We start from the raw sequence: 14,235 nt of genomic DNA on the forward strand, positions 1-14,235 counted from the left end.
TTAGTCAGCAAACAGTATAGAGGTGCAATTTGAATGTAAATCAGCAGTGGCTGCTCATGCTCTCTCTGTAATTTGGGGGAAAGGAACCTGTCACCGAGGGACAAGCCCAACCCAGCAATGGTATATGCAGCGAATGCTCTTTCCAAATCTCTACTGGCTTTCAGTAATACTACCAAGAGCTTCCAGGAACTTTTCCAGCAGTAAGGTAACCAACTCAAAGCCAGGTTGCTGGCAGCCCTTCCACACCCTCTGGATGCCACCATGCTGCGCTGGGCACAGGAACGGGCTGTATGGAGCACTTTGTGCTGACAAGAGCGGTCTCAGTAAGCACCCAAGGGTTGGGAGGGATCTCTGGAGGTCACCTGGCCCAAGCAGGACTCCTCGCCCAGGCTCACGTCCAGCCAGGTTTTGAATACCTCCAAGAAGGGAGACTCCACAACCTGAAAATCCGAGAGGGCATGCACACCTACACCAAAGCCACACACATGAGCTCAGAAACACACAGTCAATGTGAGGGCTGCATACATACGTGAGCAGTGGAAGAAATTATCTGAAATGGCTGTCTGCATGCTGATGGCAAGACAGGGAAAAGCCAGAGCATCCAGACATCAAATGGCTCTGTAATATCTCACATGAGCCACTCCTGGCCAGCAAGTGCGAGTTTTTATTTAAGCACTCGGCCAAAATACCCACAAACTTCTAACGCACCTTATAGCTGCTCTGTAAAAAAACAGCTCTTGAAAGAAGAGAAGCTTAACAAGCATGTATGAATGAAGCCTGTGCAAACGTTGGCATTTCAGGCAATCTCTTCATCTTGTACAAACTTTTTTGATATCTGTTTAGATTCTTGCATATTTGGGGTTGTATCCTCATCCTTAAAGCCACTGTAGCACAGGCAGGAAAACACTGCCTGTTTGTACGCTCACAGATTTGATTCTTCCCCTGCATTCTGCAAAATTGTTTTCAGCAGAATACACAGAGGTATCATGAGCAACAGTGCAATTACAGCCTAACTATGCAGATTTCATGGCAGATCTTGCCAGCCAGTCCCTGGACCCTGTTAATCAAGTCTAGGCTTTAATGTTATAATTGTTACCATGACTATAACTTTTCTCCGCATATAAGGGAACATTATTTTGCTATTTACATGAATTTATCATGGGGCAGGGTAGTATCACAGAAAAAAAAAATACTGCCTGCAGACAGTAACTGCTTCATTGTGTTATCAGTTTCGCTACTGATGTGATGTGGGACCCTATGCAAATCCATTCTTTTCTCTACCCAGGTATATCTCACCATCTGTCAAGAATACGTTCCTGAAATGCACGATAGCAATTCAATAGACAGGGAAACAATTTTTCCCCACAGAACAAGTTAATATAGAGGAGGTGTACACAGGAATGTGAGGAAGGCATGCAGCTTTAATATGCAGGGACAGTATATACAACATGGCAAAGAGAGGAAGCAGCAAGTCCATCAAGGGTCAACTTGACGTCCAGCAATGACAGGTGAGGTGCAAGAGATGCAGGCTTGTCAGAGTCTGGCTTTGTGACAGCTGGAGATACAGAATGCTTAATTAGAAAAAAACAACTCCCTCTTCCCCCCCAAAAAAAACAAAACCACTCAAAGGTTTGCTGCTAATTGGCCTGAGACTTTGATCAGCAGATCTCCCACAACAAGAGGCTGAATCTCCAGTGATGCCGTCCAATCGTTCCGGAAGATTTCAGCTGCTTCATCTGAGACCAAACTTCCAACATAAATCTTTCAGCGCGGGCGTTTCTTGCTGCCTCTCACTGAACAGCTCGTTTCATTGTCATCTTCGTCCTTCTCAGAGGCACGCTGAGGTCAATCAAGTCAATCAAGGGGAAAGGACAAAAACAGGGTAATGACAACAGTTAGCAGAGCAGGGTATTAAGTGATCGATACTGGAAGCCTGAAAGAGGAGACTGAGAAGAAATGGATAGCATGGTGTTACCACACCTGTTTCCTTCTTCCAGAGATTTATCTTGTCTGCTCAGACTGCAAAAATTACTAAGCAGGAGCTGTTTCTCACTGAGTGTTTACACATTGCCTAATCCTGCCAACCTCAGTTGTGACATCCATGTGCTACTCTGGTAAAAATAAGAGAGACGACTATTTTCAGCCCAGCGTGTTATTTTGAGGAGGTTCCTCTTACACACCGAAACAGAAAATATTTCAGCAAGCCGCCAAAAAAGACCCACAAGAAATATGTAGCAGAACTGGAAGTGGTATCTGAGACTGATAAGCTGCTTCTAGGGGTGCTGAGCACAGAAATGAGTTCCAAGCCAGGTGCTGTGGACAACACTCAGTACGGACATGGCTACTTGGTGAAAAACTCGGGGCTCTACAACAACTGAAGGGGTTCTGGGCACATCGTGCCAGTTACACATCTATTTCTGATTGAATTACAAGAGCACAAACATTCAGCGACTTGACCAAGAGCTGCTCTCCAGCCGCAAGCAGAACAATGGTTATGAAACCAATGGGCTGGATTCTAATTGGAATATCAGCTTTGTCACAGTATTTTAAGGTTTATTTAAGAAACAATTATAGCAAGTCTACACATACACAGGTACTTAATTTGCTACTTAACGAGTTTCATACCAGCAGAGCAGAATCTCACAGTTTATTCAGGCAGCCTCTCATTGCTCAAACACCTCAGCAGGCGATCTGTACAAAGTAGGTAACAAATGACTCAAAAAAGTACAGTTCTTAAAAAATACAAAACAAAACAAAAAAAGTTAAAAACCCTAAACCAACAAATGAAACAAAAAATGGACTAGAAAACATTGTTTTTACAAATTGGGTAAGTTACTGTCTAATGACCCCCAATCACATCACCAAGAGACCTCAAACACTGAGAACAATCTCAGCATAAATGCTTTATCCCAAATTCCTCAATTCCTACTTGAGCCCTGTTCATGTCTTATGGAAACTACAAACCTCTGGAGAAAAGCAAAACAAATGGGCATGAGGCTATTTTTCAAAGCAGAAGAATGAGAAGGCTGCCACTGCCCAGTGCAGAACTGGTATGCTGGACGTGGGGCTACGCTGGGCAGCCCCAGGCCAGTTGTACCTGGGTGTATTGAGGGAGGAGAGCGCAGAGGTAAGGCAGAGGCATAAGCCCCACCACAGCGGCTGCAACCTATTCTGCATCCTCATATCCCCCCAGTGAAGGGACTGGAAGGCCGTAAGAGAAGAGCCCACTTCTGGAGAACTGCACACTGGAAGCAGGGGCAACCAGAAGGATCCCTGGCTGCGAACGCTGGGATAATGAAACAAGGAGGCGACGGGGAACGGCTATCGCTGGACAACGTGTCTGGAGCGGTAGCAAGAACGAGGGGAGGAAAAAAGGTTCATCTTGAGCTGAGCATAAGAAGCAGCGAGTTCCTGTGATGAGCTCATTCCTTCTCAAGTGAGCAGCAAGGGAGGAGAGAGAGACGCTGGGATGGGATCAGATGTACAGCCTAGCCAGGTCAGTGCAGGGGGAAAGGGGAGGGAAGAACAGGAGAAGATAAGCAGGCCCCCTCACTGAGTCATAGCAGAGCTACCGCCGCTGGAAGGGAGCCAGATCTGCGCTGGAGCATTTGCCTCTGCTTTCTTCCTCTCGGAAAACCAAGAAACCCAACTCAGCTGCCTACCTGCAACGCATTCAGACTTGGTCAGCTGCAAAGCCCTGCTCTCAGTTACGCCCAGCCTCAGAAAAACTCAGGGCCAGAAGTAACTTAAAAACATCCTCTTCTTTGGCTGAGCTTTTGTGCTGCCCTGAAGTAAGATTCAGTCTTGAATCAGTGTTTTCATAACACAAAATATAAAAATTCTTCAAAAGGAGACGAACAGTGGCAGTTGAGGACAGCGGTCTTATGTTATCCCTCAAATTACACACCGCTTTTCCTTAGGTAAATTTTGAATCTGCCTTCCCCAAAGTCTCTTCCATCAATTGAACAAACATTTCCCAGCCTAACAGCCTTCAAAGCAATTCCAAAACACGTACCCATTTCTGTAAAATTTATCATGTGTCAGCCTCACATCACACCCAAACCTGAATTCGGATTATTATTTTTTTAAATATTTCGACTATCCATTTAAAAGACCCATTATCATGCACCAACAGGCATCTTCTGGGTGCCTTAAGAGTGTCCTCAGCTACTTGGACTCGGTGTCGTTAAGTGAAGTGATTAATTTAGCAACCGCAGCTCATTTATTACTGTCTCCCGTAACACGACACGTATTCTCACCCGGATTTCTTTATGGATGGATTTACAGTTTGCTTCTGTCTTTCAGCAGTTGAACAACACCTGACAAACACGCAGCTGAGCATTCAGATACTTCTTTGGAGGTAGGCAGTGAAATCCTGCGGAGAAACTCCAAGACCTTGAAATGGCCAAGAGCTAGCAGGAAATAAATCACAACCCTGATAGCTCCACATGCCACGACTCAGCAACAGGAATGACAACTCAAGAGCCACCAATTAAAGAAAGGACCGTGCAGAAACGGAAATTCAATTTGCAGCACGCTTTCATTCTTACCAACAGGCCTTGCCATTTCTCAAAGGTTTATTGTTTTTTATAAAAAAAAAAAAAAAAAAAAAAAAAGCATTTACAAAAATTGCTAGCCAGCAGAACAGAAATACTGCCTGAGAAGATAATGAAATCTTGTTTCATAGTTAAGCATTACCTGGTGAATTAAAGCCTATTGTTTCTGAACGTAAGAAGCAATATCACGAGGCTCCTTTAGAAATGCAAAGACGTCTACATCAAATAGTATCTATGATCTTACACAACAAAGCGTGAATTTAATACTGCTTTTACTGTATTACCGCCGTGGCAGCGTTGCAGCATTTCTGAATTTTCACTTTTTGCCCGATCCATTATGCCAACAGACGTGCAAGCCTGCTTTTCAAGCACCAAACCGCTAAAACAAAACGAAATGGCTTAACCAGCTAAGATGCATTCAGACAGGAATTCTCGCAGTGCTTCACTTCGCCATTTGCCATCGCAGTCAGAATTTTGCTCTTTGTGTCTCACAGAAAAACAGAAAATAGTAGGCGGGCTCTGGGCTTAAGGAAAGTTTTGATTCCTTGCTTTTTGAGCTCTTATTCAGCAAAGATGTAGGACGCCAACAGATGACTCGCATGGTCTCGCTGAATAGAATGACATTTCTTCTTCTTCAAAAGACCTAAAAGAAGTTGTCGAGCATTGTCATAAATACAGCCCATTCTGGGAGTTCAGTCCTTCGTTATTTTTAACCAGAAGCCTCGTTTTACCTCCCCCAACCACCGTTACCACAAACCACTTGAATTTTGGGATGGTTTGCCAGTACAATCTCTAAATCAATGGTTAAGTGTAGGATTACAAAAAAAAGCTCTCAGAGATAAGAGCCCTGGCAACCTTTGCCATTCATACACCTCTTTGACCGCAGAAGAAGAGGCAGGAAGAGCACGTGCCTTCAGACCCAAGGTCCACTGCTGGTCCCAGACACAAGACACGCTGCTGCCAGACGTTTTAACTTTCTGAACATCTGCATAAAGCACTCGCGCGCACCAATCAATCTCCCGTCACTCAGCAGGTGGAGTTTGGAGCCCGGTCTGAACCTGACTCCCAATTAGCTGCACAGCATGGACGCGCAGCTTTAAACATACCAAGATCCGTGCCGAGCTAATCACGCCGGAGGTGCAGCAGCCACCGCAGACGTGGTGCTTCGCTGTCACGCAGGCAGCGAGGCAACTGAACACCTGGCCTGCAGGCAAGACGCACACGTTAAACCCAACGAGAAGGGGCTCTTCTCCTCCTGACCAGCTCACGTGAAGACAAGCATCACGGTGCCTGTAAACCAGACAATAAGCACACACCACTGCCCTATATGGTGTATCACACACTGGTTTTACCTTTTTTTTTTTCCTCCCTTCAAGGAAAACATCAATAGAGATGTGACTGCACTTGATTTCATTTTATATTTTGACTCTTGAGCCAAGAATCAGATAGCCCTCTCTCTGAGGTCAGGCACTCTGCTTCTGACAATGACTGCTTACTCCCAACACCTCTGCAGACAGGCTTACAGGGTTTTTTTTGTTTGTTTGTTTTGTTTTCAAAAAATAAAGATAGGGATGCAATAAGAAACGCTTGAAGACAATGAACAAACATTAGGTGGACAGCAAAGAAGAGCGCCGTAAAAAAGTTTAACAAGGAAATGCGGAGAGGATAGCCAAGTCATGCTTCCTTTGCAGACTATAGTAAAACGTGCTTTCTAACCAAGATGAATTAGAAACACTTCAATTATGCAAACTAACATTAAAGCTTATGGTTTGGGAAGCCAAGGGTTTCCTACTGCGTTCCTAATAGCCGGACAACTAAACGACTGCACTGTTTACTTTAGGATGCCACATTCATGATATGGCACAGCCTAAACATTTTCTTTACAGAAAATAAGCCTTAATGAGTTAACCACACACACGCACGCACGCACACAAAGCCTGCTACCTGCCAGACAACCTCAGGCTCTACATTTTTTAATAATGAAATAGCTACTCGTGCCATTACATAAATATTATTACATAATATCTCCTTTGTATGCAAAATTAGAGCTACAACAAAATAGGCCCCACTACCTCAATATCGCATCTATTAATCCCACTCATCCACTTCGCAATTCGGGGCTGGAGATGCACCAGCTCACCACAGCTTTAATGCCTCACGTCTCCCCGTATCTGGGAGCAGATAATTGGGGAAAAAATGAAAAATGCCTGTTCTGCCGTGCGAGCGGATGACGGAAATTTGCTATTGCTGGGGTGTTTTGTTACACGTTTTTTTTTTTGTCTCGCTTCATGTTTGGTGTATACGAGGGGTGGCTTTTCCCACACGTCCATAAAACATGGAGAAACACCTTAATCCCCAAGGTCAGCATTATACAACGTAAGCATAAAGGGAAGGCGAGCGGTGACCCCTCGACACCTCGGAGAGGAGGCTGTTTGTGCAAAAACCACACCGAGACAGCAAAAAGAGGGGGGGGCGAAACCCAAACACCCCCCCCCCCCAAACCCTGAAGCCGGGGGGGAGCCGGGGCAGCCCCGGGGGGCAACATGTGGCCGTGCCCGCCTGCACTGCAGCACCCGCCGCCCCCGGGGGGGGGAATAATAGGGAATAATAAGGAATAATAATGATAATAAGGGATCGTGACGGTCATAATAATTAAGGAATAAAAGGAATAAAGCGCTGGGTGAGCGCTCCCCCCCTCTGTCACCCCCCCCCCCACCACCTCCCTCCCCAGCCTTCACGGGGGGCCGGCAGGTGAGAGGCGGGGAGGGGAAAGGAAGGGAAAAAAAAAAAAAAAAAAAAGGGAAGGGAAAAAGGGAAAGGAAAAAAAGGGGAAGGAAAGAGGGGAAGGGGCCGCGACCCAGCCACAAAGAGCAGGAGCTGCCCCCCCCCCCCCCCACAACAGGCGCCGCCGGGCGGGCGGCCACAGGCCCGCCGCCAGCGGGCCCCGCGCCGCAGCGGGGTGAGGGGAGGGAAGGAGAGGGCTGTCTGTCTGTCTGTCTGTCCGTCCGTCTGTCTGTCCGTCTGTCCGTCCTTACCTGCGGGGGTGGCGCCGAAGACTCTGACGACGGGCACCCGCCCGGCCGGGGCCTCCCGGCAGCGGGCCTGGCAGGGGTCCAGGCCGGGCAGCGGGCTGCCCATGTAGTAGTCGGCGGTGACGATCCGCACCGAGAACATGGTGCTGGCCGCGACGAGCCCGCACCGCCACCGCCACCACCGGCACCGCCACCACCGGCAGCCACCGGCACCGGCACCACAGCCACAGACAGGGGCGCGCGACCGGAGCCCGCAACGGCTCCAACCGCCCCCCCGCCACCCCCCCCCCGCCTTCAGGGCGCGCGCGCAGCCCCCCGCCCGCCTCCTCCTCCTCCTCCTCCTCCTCCTCCCTCCCTCCCCTCCCTCCCCTCTCCTCTCTCCCTTCCCTCCTCGCGCGCGCGCGCGCACGGCCGCGCGCCCTCTCCCTCCCCTGCCTCCCCTCCCTCCCTGCCTCCGCCTCCCGCTCCGGGCGCGTGCGCGCGCCCCCCCCCCCCCCTTCCCTTCTTTTACTCCTCCTCCCCCCCCCCGGGCGCGCGCTGCGGCTGTTGCCATGATGATGGCGTCACGGCCGGCACCGGGAGGGGAGGGGAGGGGAGGGCAGGGCAGGGCGGAGGGAGGCGGCGCCATCTTGGGGGCCGCGCCGCCTTCGCCGCGGGAAGGTGAGTGAGGCGGAGAGGAGGGAAGGAAAGAGGAATAAAAGCCCGAAATGCGCGCAGCGGGGGTGGGAGGGGGGCAAGGCGGCTGCTCTCAGGGATGGGGGCAGCCTCTTGGTGTGGGGGGTGCGAGGTGGCAAGGGGCGGGGGTGTGGAGCTGTAACGCCCGGCAGGAGCCCAAGGCGTAAAACATGTGTTTCGCATCTTCCCCACACGTGTTTTGGGTTGGGGATGAGACAAAAGGCAGGTCAGGTTGCCACCCTTCTTGTTTTTGTTTTTTTTTTTTTCGCTGTAATGAGCAGGAAGCGTGCTCCGAGGGTAAGTGTTCAGCTACTCCTTCCTCATAAGCTGCTTGCTTTCACTTATTTACCCCCGTTTCCCCTAAACTCATCTTTATGCAAGCAGAAACAAAACGTCAAACTAGCTGGTCCTCAAAAAACCTCGTAGCATAAAAGTGAGTAGTTGCAATAGGGCCGAAACCCAAACTGTTTTCAAATAAAGAATAACTGAGCTACAGCTTCCTTTTTATTATTATTATTATTATTTACTTCTGCAAGGCTAATCCTTGGAAAACAAAACCTTTGGAAGTGAAAGAGTGTTCTGTAATGAACACCTGAACTGCATGCAGACTAGTAAATCGCTAGGAGGTTACCAAGCGTGTTACCAAGCAAAAATTTCTAGCCCTTGGTATTTTAATATGTTTTCTACTGCTGCGTAATTAACAACATTTCCTTGGTTTTCCATCAGATTTTGGTATGGACACTACTGCGTTGCGTGCTCTTGTCTTTCTGTTCACGTGATGGTAGGACTTCCTCGACACTGTACCTTCCAACCACTCCTTATCAAAGACAGTAGGATGTCCGAAGACATCCTGACATCTTTGAGCACTGGCAGCTGTGCTCTGGCACCCCTTCCTGCATAGGTGTAAGGTGCTACAACGTCAACACTCCGCTTTTGTACTGGGAGGTGCCAATCCAGTACCATATTCTGTTGTTATAGGCAGCAGGACGTGAGTGTTAGCTGCACCTCGGCTGGGTTGGAGTATAATCCTAGGCGTTTAAGCTACTGGATGATTCTGGCTCCTTCTGAACGAGTGCCGTGTATGAGGTGCTGGCACAAGTTCACCCCTGCACTAACCTGGCTGAAGGGAAGGCAACCACCCGTGACAGGACAGTGTGGATAGCTGGAATGGGAAACTTTAGAAGCACAAAGCAAGAGTCGCTAAAGCACATCAATCAGTCTTATAGTTCATTACCAAAAAAATTGTTTATTAAATCAGAGAGGGCTGTGTTTTGAATTAGGAGGAACTGTTGCAAAAAGGAGGACAGTGGGACCGAGACAAGAAAAGTTGATACCTAACCAAGAGCCAGCTTCCTGTTCCTATGGGCTATTTATTCAATTTCTGAATGTGTTGCAGGGCACTTTAAGAAAAAATTAAGTGTCTTTCCTTTTTGATGCAAGTAGCTTGATCCAAGTGGTAGTCTTAGTCATGAAGACATTTATTGGGTATTTCCTCCTAGCTGTACTTCTTCAGTTTCTCTTCATTTCTTAGAACACACTTTGACTGCAAGGAGGATATGAAAGTAGAATAAAGAATTGTCTGCAAGGTCACGCCGGGGTAAGGATGTATTTTCAGAAGGGGTTTGAGTCAGCACTGTCACGAGAGGTCCCCTGCCTCCCCCTTCATGGTAGTGCGAGTACTGGAATAGCTGCATAATAAATTGGATGTGGGAACTGAGCCAGGTAAAAGTGATCCAACTCAAAAGTTGGGGTTATGTTTAACCTAGATCAGGTCCCTTGTCTGCCTCGTTATGTAGGTGTGTGAGTGTCTGCGCTTGCACAGTGGAGGAGGCGGCGCAGGGGCTGAGTTTGAGCAGCAGGGAGGAAAAAGAGAATGCTGCTTGCAGTGCTGTTGGCTTGCGGTAGCTTAAGTTGCTCGCTCGTTCAAGTTGCTGAAGTCAAAGAAGTGTTGATGGTATTGTCAGTAACCCTTACAGGAGGTGATGGAAACAAAGTCTGTCTGTGGATTTCCCTACATTTCAGCTTGTGTGTCAGGGTTTGCCTTTAGTACGCACTTTATTTGTTGTTCGTGCATGTGTATACATACACATTTTGTTGTAGCTGATCCCTTACTACCTGAAGATGCCAACATCCTAGGATGTCGAATATTGCAAAAGGAAATGTTGTGGTTAGAGAGCACTGCCACCCATTTCCCCAGCTGCCTTCAAACTCTGTATGGACTCTGTATGTAAGGTTTTAGTCAGTTTTAAAGCAAGTCACCCCCTTTCTGTGCTCCTCCAGTTACTAAGCAGCAGCTGTTCTCCCCATTAGCCAGCCACGTATTTGCATGAAAATAATTAAGCTCACGTATATAGCTGCTTCTAATCATGCGGTTAAACAGCTGTACAGTAAAAAATGGAGTGCTGGTAGTATTAGTTATCGCTGTAACTGATTGCTGTCTTCAAAGGTAGGATTTCCATGCGGAGTAAAATCAGGACAGCTATGCTCTTTTTTTAACAAGAGACACGTCAGTTTTTTCTTTCTCTTAATCCATGCTCTGTGCCTGCATCGAAAAACCATTCACAAAATGATACCCACGGTTCACAAAAAGTGATAAATGCAAACATGAGCAGACAGTCAGCTAGCAACTAAACACGGTAGGGGGCAGGGAAAAGACACCTCTTCCAAATACCTAATTATAATAACAAGATCCTAAAAAACGGCGTTAAAAGGTTAAACTATCACACAGAAGGTAACATTTTGTACAGGACATCTTAACTTTGCAACTGCCTTACGTATCCCTGTTTGCGTGCCTATTGATTTCCAAGACATCGAGTTTTTCGAAGGTCTGTGCTCTGAAATCTTGGAGCGCTCTCTTTCTCTCTGCGGATGCCCTGGATTTATTCCAACTGTGTTTCAGAGTGAGGGCCGGGTGAGGGCCGCGTCTTCTCGAGTGTCGATTCAGGTTACAGAAACACGGTTTCTGCGGGGAGAAAAGCTGGGCGTACTGATCCGGAGTAGTAGCTGGTACGCTTGGTGTCCTGATCTAGACAGGCTGTCTGCATTGCACAGGAACTGCATCTCCCTGTGTGCACCACAGGCTCAGTGAATGAAGGCTAAATCTTCAGACTGACACACTGGGTGCTATGCTGGGTAGTGCTGGACTACTGAACTCTGACATACTCTGCCATGTGTAAGAACCCATGGTCTCATGGTAGGCTCAAAGCTGTCTAGAAATGCTGAGAAAGTATAACTTAAATATTCCCCTACCCAAAAGAGTAATAAGGGTCAAGTCTTCTCTCAGGATTCTCGCTTTGGAGGCTTTTCTTAGTGTTAGGTACCTAGGCCAAGTGCAACCTTGATCTGATCTGGGAGATGAAAGAGCAAGGAAAGCTGTAAGTTAGGCAGATCTGAGGTTTGAAAACAGATAAACATTTCACATATGGGTGCCTTAACAGCAGGTTAATGGATAAATTCATGCACCTGTGCAAAATATTAGGAAAGATTAGTTTCTGGCTGTCTTTAATGTTTTAAGAATGGTTATTAGACTGGGCATCTTAGCCGAGGTACGCAGAATTCGAGGCAGCGTTGTGCGTGCCTATCATAGCAGTGGCAAGTCAAGTGCTGTGTGGATGTTATCAGCTAAAAATCGAAACACAGCATATGAACAGCAGGGAATTGAGCAACTCCCGAGATACCAGACTGGCCTAAAGTGCCACTTAGGCTGCAGAATTCATTTGTGGAGGTAGCTGTACTTTGGAAATAGTGCTTCAGATCCCAATTCAGGAGAACTCTTAACAAAAATAAAAGTTCTCGGTGAAGATACCGGGTAGGCAATTGGCTCTGAAGTACAGTGCAGTTGGGTTCTACCAGAAGCAGGGCAATAGCACGTTTCATTAAAGATCTTACACCAATAATGTCTTGCCGCTAAAAACCTGATGGGAAAACTAACCTAGGTCTCAATTACAAAAATACTTGAAGTATCAAAGCAGTATTTTAGCAAAGACCAGTGCCATATGACAAATTTAGTGGGAGTCATAAAGAATTGCTCATGGGAAATGATAGTGGATGGTGTTGAAAAGAGAACTATAAAACGGGAAGTTGTTTGTAAGTAGAGTCTACCAATCGAATGTCTTTGGGCTAGTCTAATTTAGCACATAAATAAAAGTTGCTGGTAACCTTAAATTTGGAGGAGAATGGGCATATGTAAGAAGAACTGTCTGGGTTGGATTTGTATAGTAGAAATATAATATCTTGCTTATAAAATGTGAGGTTTTGAACTTAAAAATAGCTGATAATTTTTTAACGTTTTAATGGGAAGTTATGCAGGAGTAACAGATTTTTTTTTTTTTCCCCCCCCCATCATTTTCAGGTCTTGCCGTGTCCTCGCATCAGTGGCGTCAGAAAAATCTACCAGTGAACATGCATACAGGAAAACACTTAAGTATTCAAGAAAATGATACCATCTGAAATGTAAAAATGAATAAAGAATTACATGTATGTAACAAAGCAGAGCTATAACGCTTTTTTTTTTTTTTTTTTAGTTAAAAAGTGGCCTTATTGATTTAACAGCATTAGGGTTACAAGTGTCATACAAGAAAATTGACAGTAAACACTTGGTTTTGGTTCCAGAGATAAGATGATATTCCTGATCTGTTCTTTGCTGACGGGATCCTGTATTCAGGATGGGTTGAGGTTCCCTCCCGTGCTAGGAGAATGACTTGTTGTCAGGAACAAGTATTTATGTGGTTCTGTAATGAGTTCAGGTTAGTATAACAAGAACACACCTATTGTTAAGGAACAGCTAACAGTATAGAAACAAGTACAGTTTATTGACTGTGTGTGTGATGATGAGAAGTTCATAAGTGAAATTTGATTAAGATGAACTGATAAAGCCTTAGGTAATTGAGGAGTAGTGCTAGAGCTGATTTTGTGAGAGGTAGTGCTGAATCATAGTGATTAAAAAAAAAAATAAAACACTGTCTACTGCTCAGGTCTAATGACTAAAAGTTGGGTATGGCCATAAAAGAGAAAATTGTATGTAATGGCATATAATATTTGAACGTTAATACTGTTTGTGGGAATGGTGTGCTCGACAGCAAGAGTTACTGGCAAATAGTGGGGTGGCGGGGAAAAATTTGAGTGTTTGAGTAGCTTCTGTTGTAAAAATAAAAGTCACTGGTTTATTTTTACAACAGAGCTACCAGTTGAGGCTGGATGTGGTTGATCCTTCCATCGCCTTTCCAGGAGGGAATGTGTGTGACTGGATGGGGTTTACTAACTCAAAATACGTATCGTTTATTTGTACACATATGTATGTGTGTACATAACCCTCCCAAACTGAAATTTCTATTCCATGCAACAGACCTGAGGTAAATGGTTGTAGGAGTTGTTTTTAAATTACCAAACATAACAATTTTTCATATTGCTCTGATAAATAGCCAAAACATTTAGCTGATACTCTCCATGTGAAGAGAGTTAGCCCAAATGTTTCAAATCGTGAGTAATTAAAAAGATTTCATAATGGAAAATTTTCAAGTAGTGTAACTGCAAAAAGTCCCGTCAGTCTACTGTGGCTTCTGTAGGCAAACATACGTGCACTTAGGGTGATTCGAATATTTGTTGTTTCAATATGTGAAATGTGTTTTTGTGAATGAATCACAGACATGGGGCTGGATGGGAAGTGGCGAAACCCATTTCGTTTTAAATGCTGTATTTTCTCAGCCATGTAGTCTGACTTAAGGGAGGCACTCCTCATTCATGCATCAGACAAAGCGAAAGAAGCCTCGGTCCAATATGACAGCCATCTGTTATCCAGGAAGAGATAGGAGAGTCACCATCAGAGTAAACTTAAAGTGCTGTAAGATTAAATTAGAGCTGGCAGGGACCAATTAAATGCTTTGCCCGTCTCTGTCAGTATTGGTTCCTGTAACGCATGGGTGCAGACTTTATGCTGCAATTCCAGATACCTTCTTTCTTTTTTTCCATTAGGA

General features: G+C 46.0%; 1 protein-coding gene and 1 long non-coding RNA gene across 2 annotated transcripts in view; one reads left to right on the forward strand and one right to left on the reverse strand.

The window, feature by feature from the left end:
- The window catches only part of REV3L (REV3 like, DNA directed polymerase zeta catalytic subunit), a 119,670-nt gene extending 111,814 nt beyond the window's left edge, over positions 1-7,856 (reverse strand). Inside the window, exon 1 of the mRNA XM_084513582.1 lies at positions 7,592-7,856. Coding sequence (XP_084369708.1) covers positions 7,592-7,730 — 139 coding nt within the window. The 5' untranslated portion in view covers positions 7,731-7,856. The remainder of the gene's footprint in view (positions 1-7,591) is intronic.
- Positions 7,857-8,085: 229 nt separating this feature from the next.
- LOC311433908 lies at positions 8,086-12,751 on the forward strand. Its single transcript, XR_014691046.1, has 2 exons — positions 8,086-8,248; positions 12,615-12,751. It is a non-coding gene; the product is annotated as an uncharacterized lncRNA (long non-coding RNA).
- Positions 12,752-14,235: the final 1,484 nt, after the last annotated feature.

Source organism: Aythya ferina, assembly GCF_964211825.1.
Source record: "Aythya ferina genome assembly, chromosome: 3".
Classification (NCBI taxonomy): Eukaryota; Metazoa; Chordata; class Aves; order Anseriformes; family Anatidae; genus Aythya; species Aythya ferina.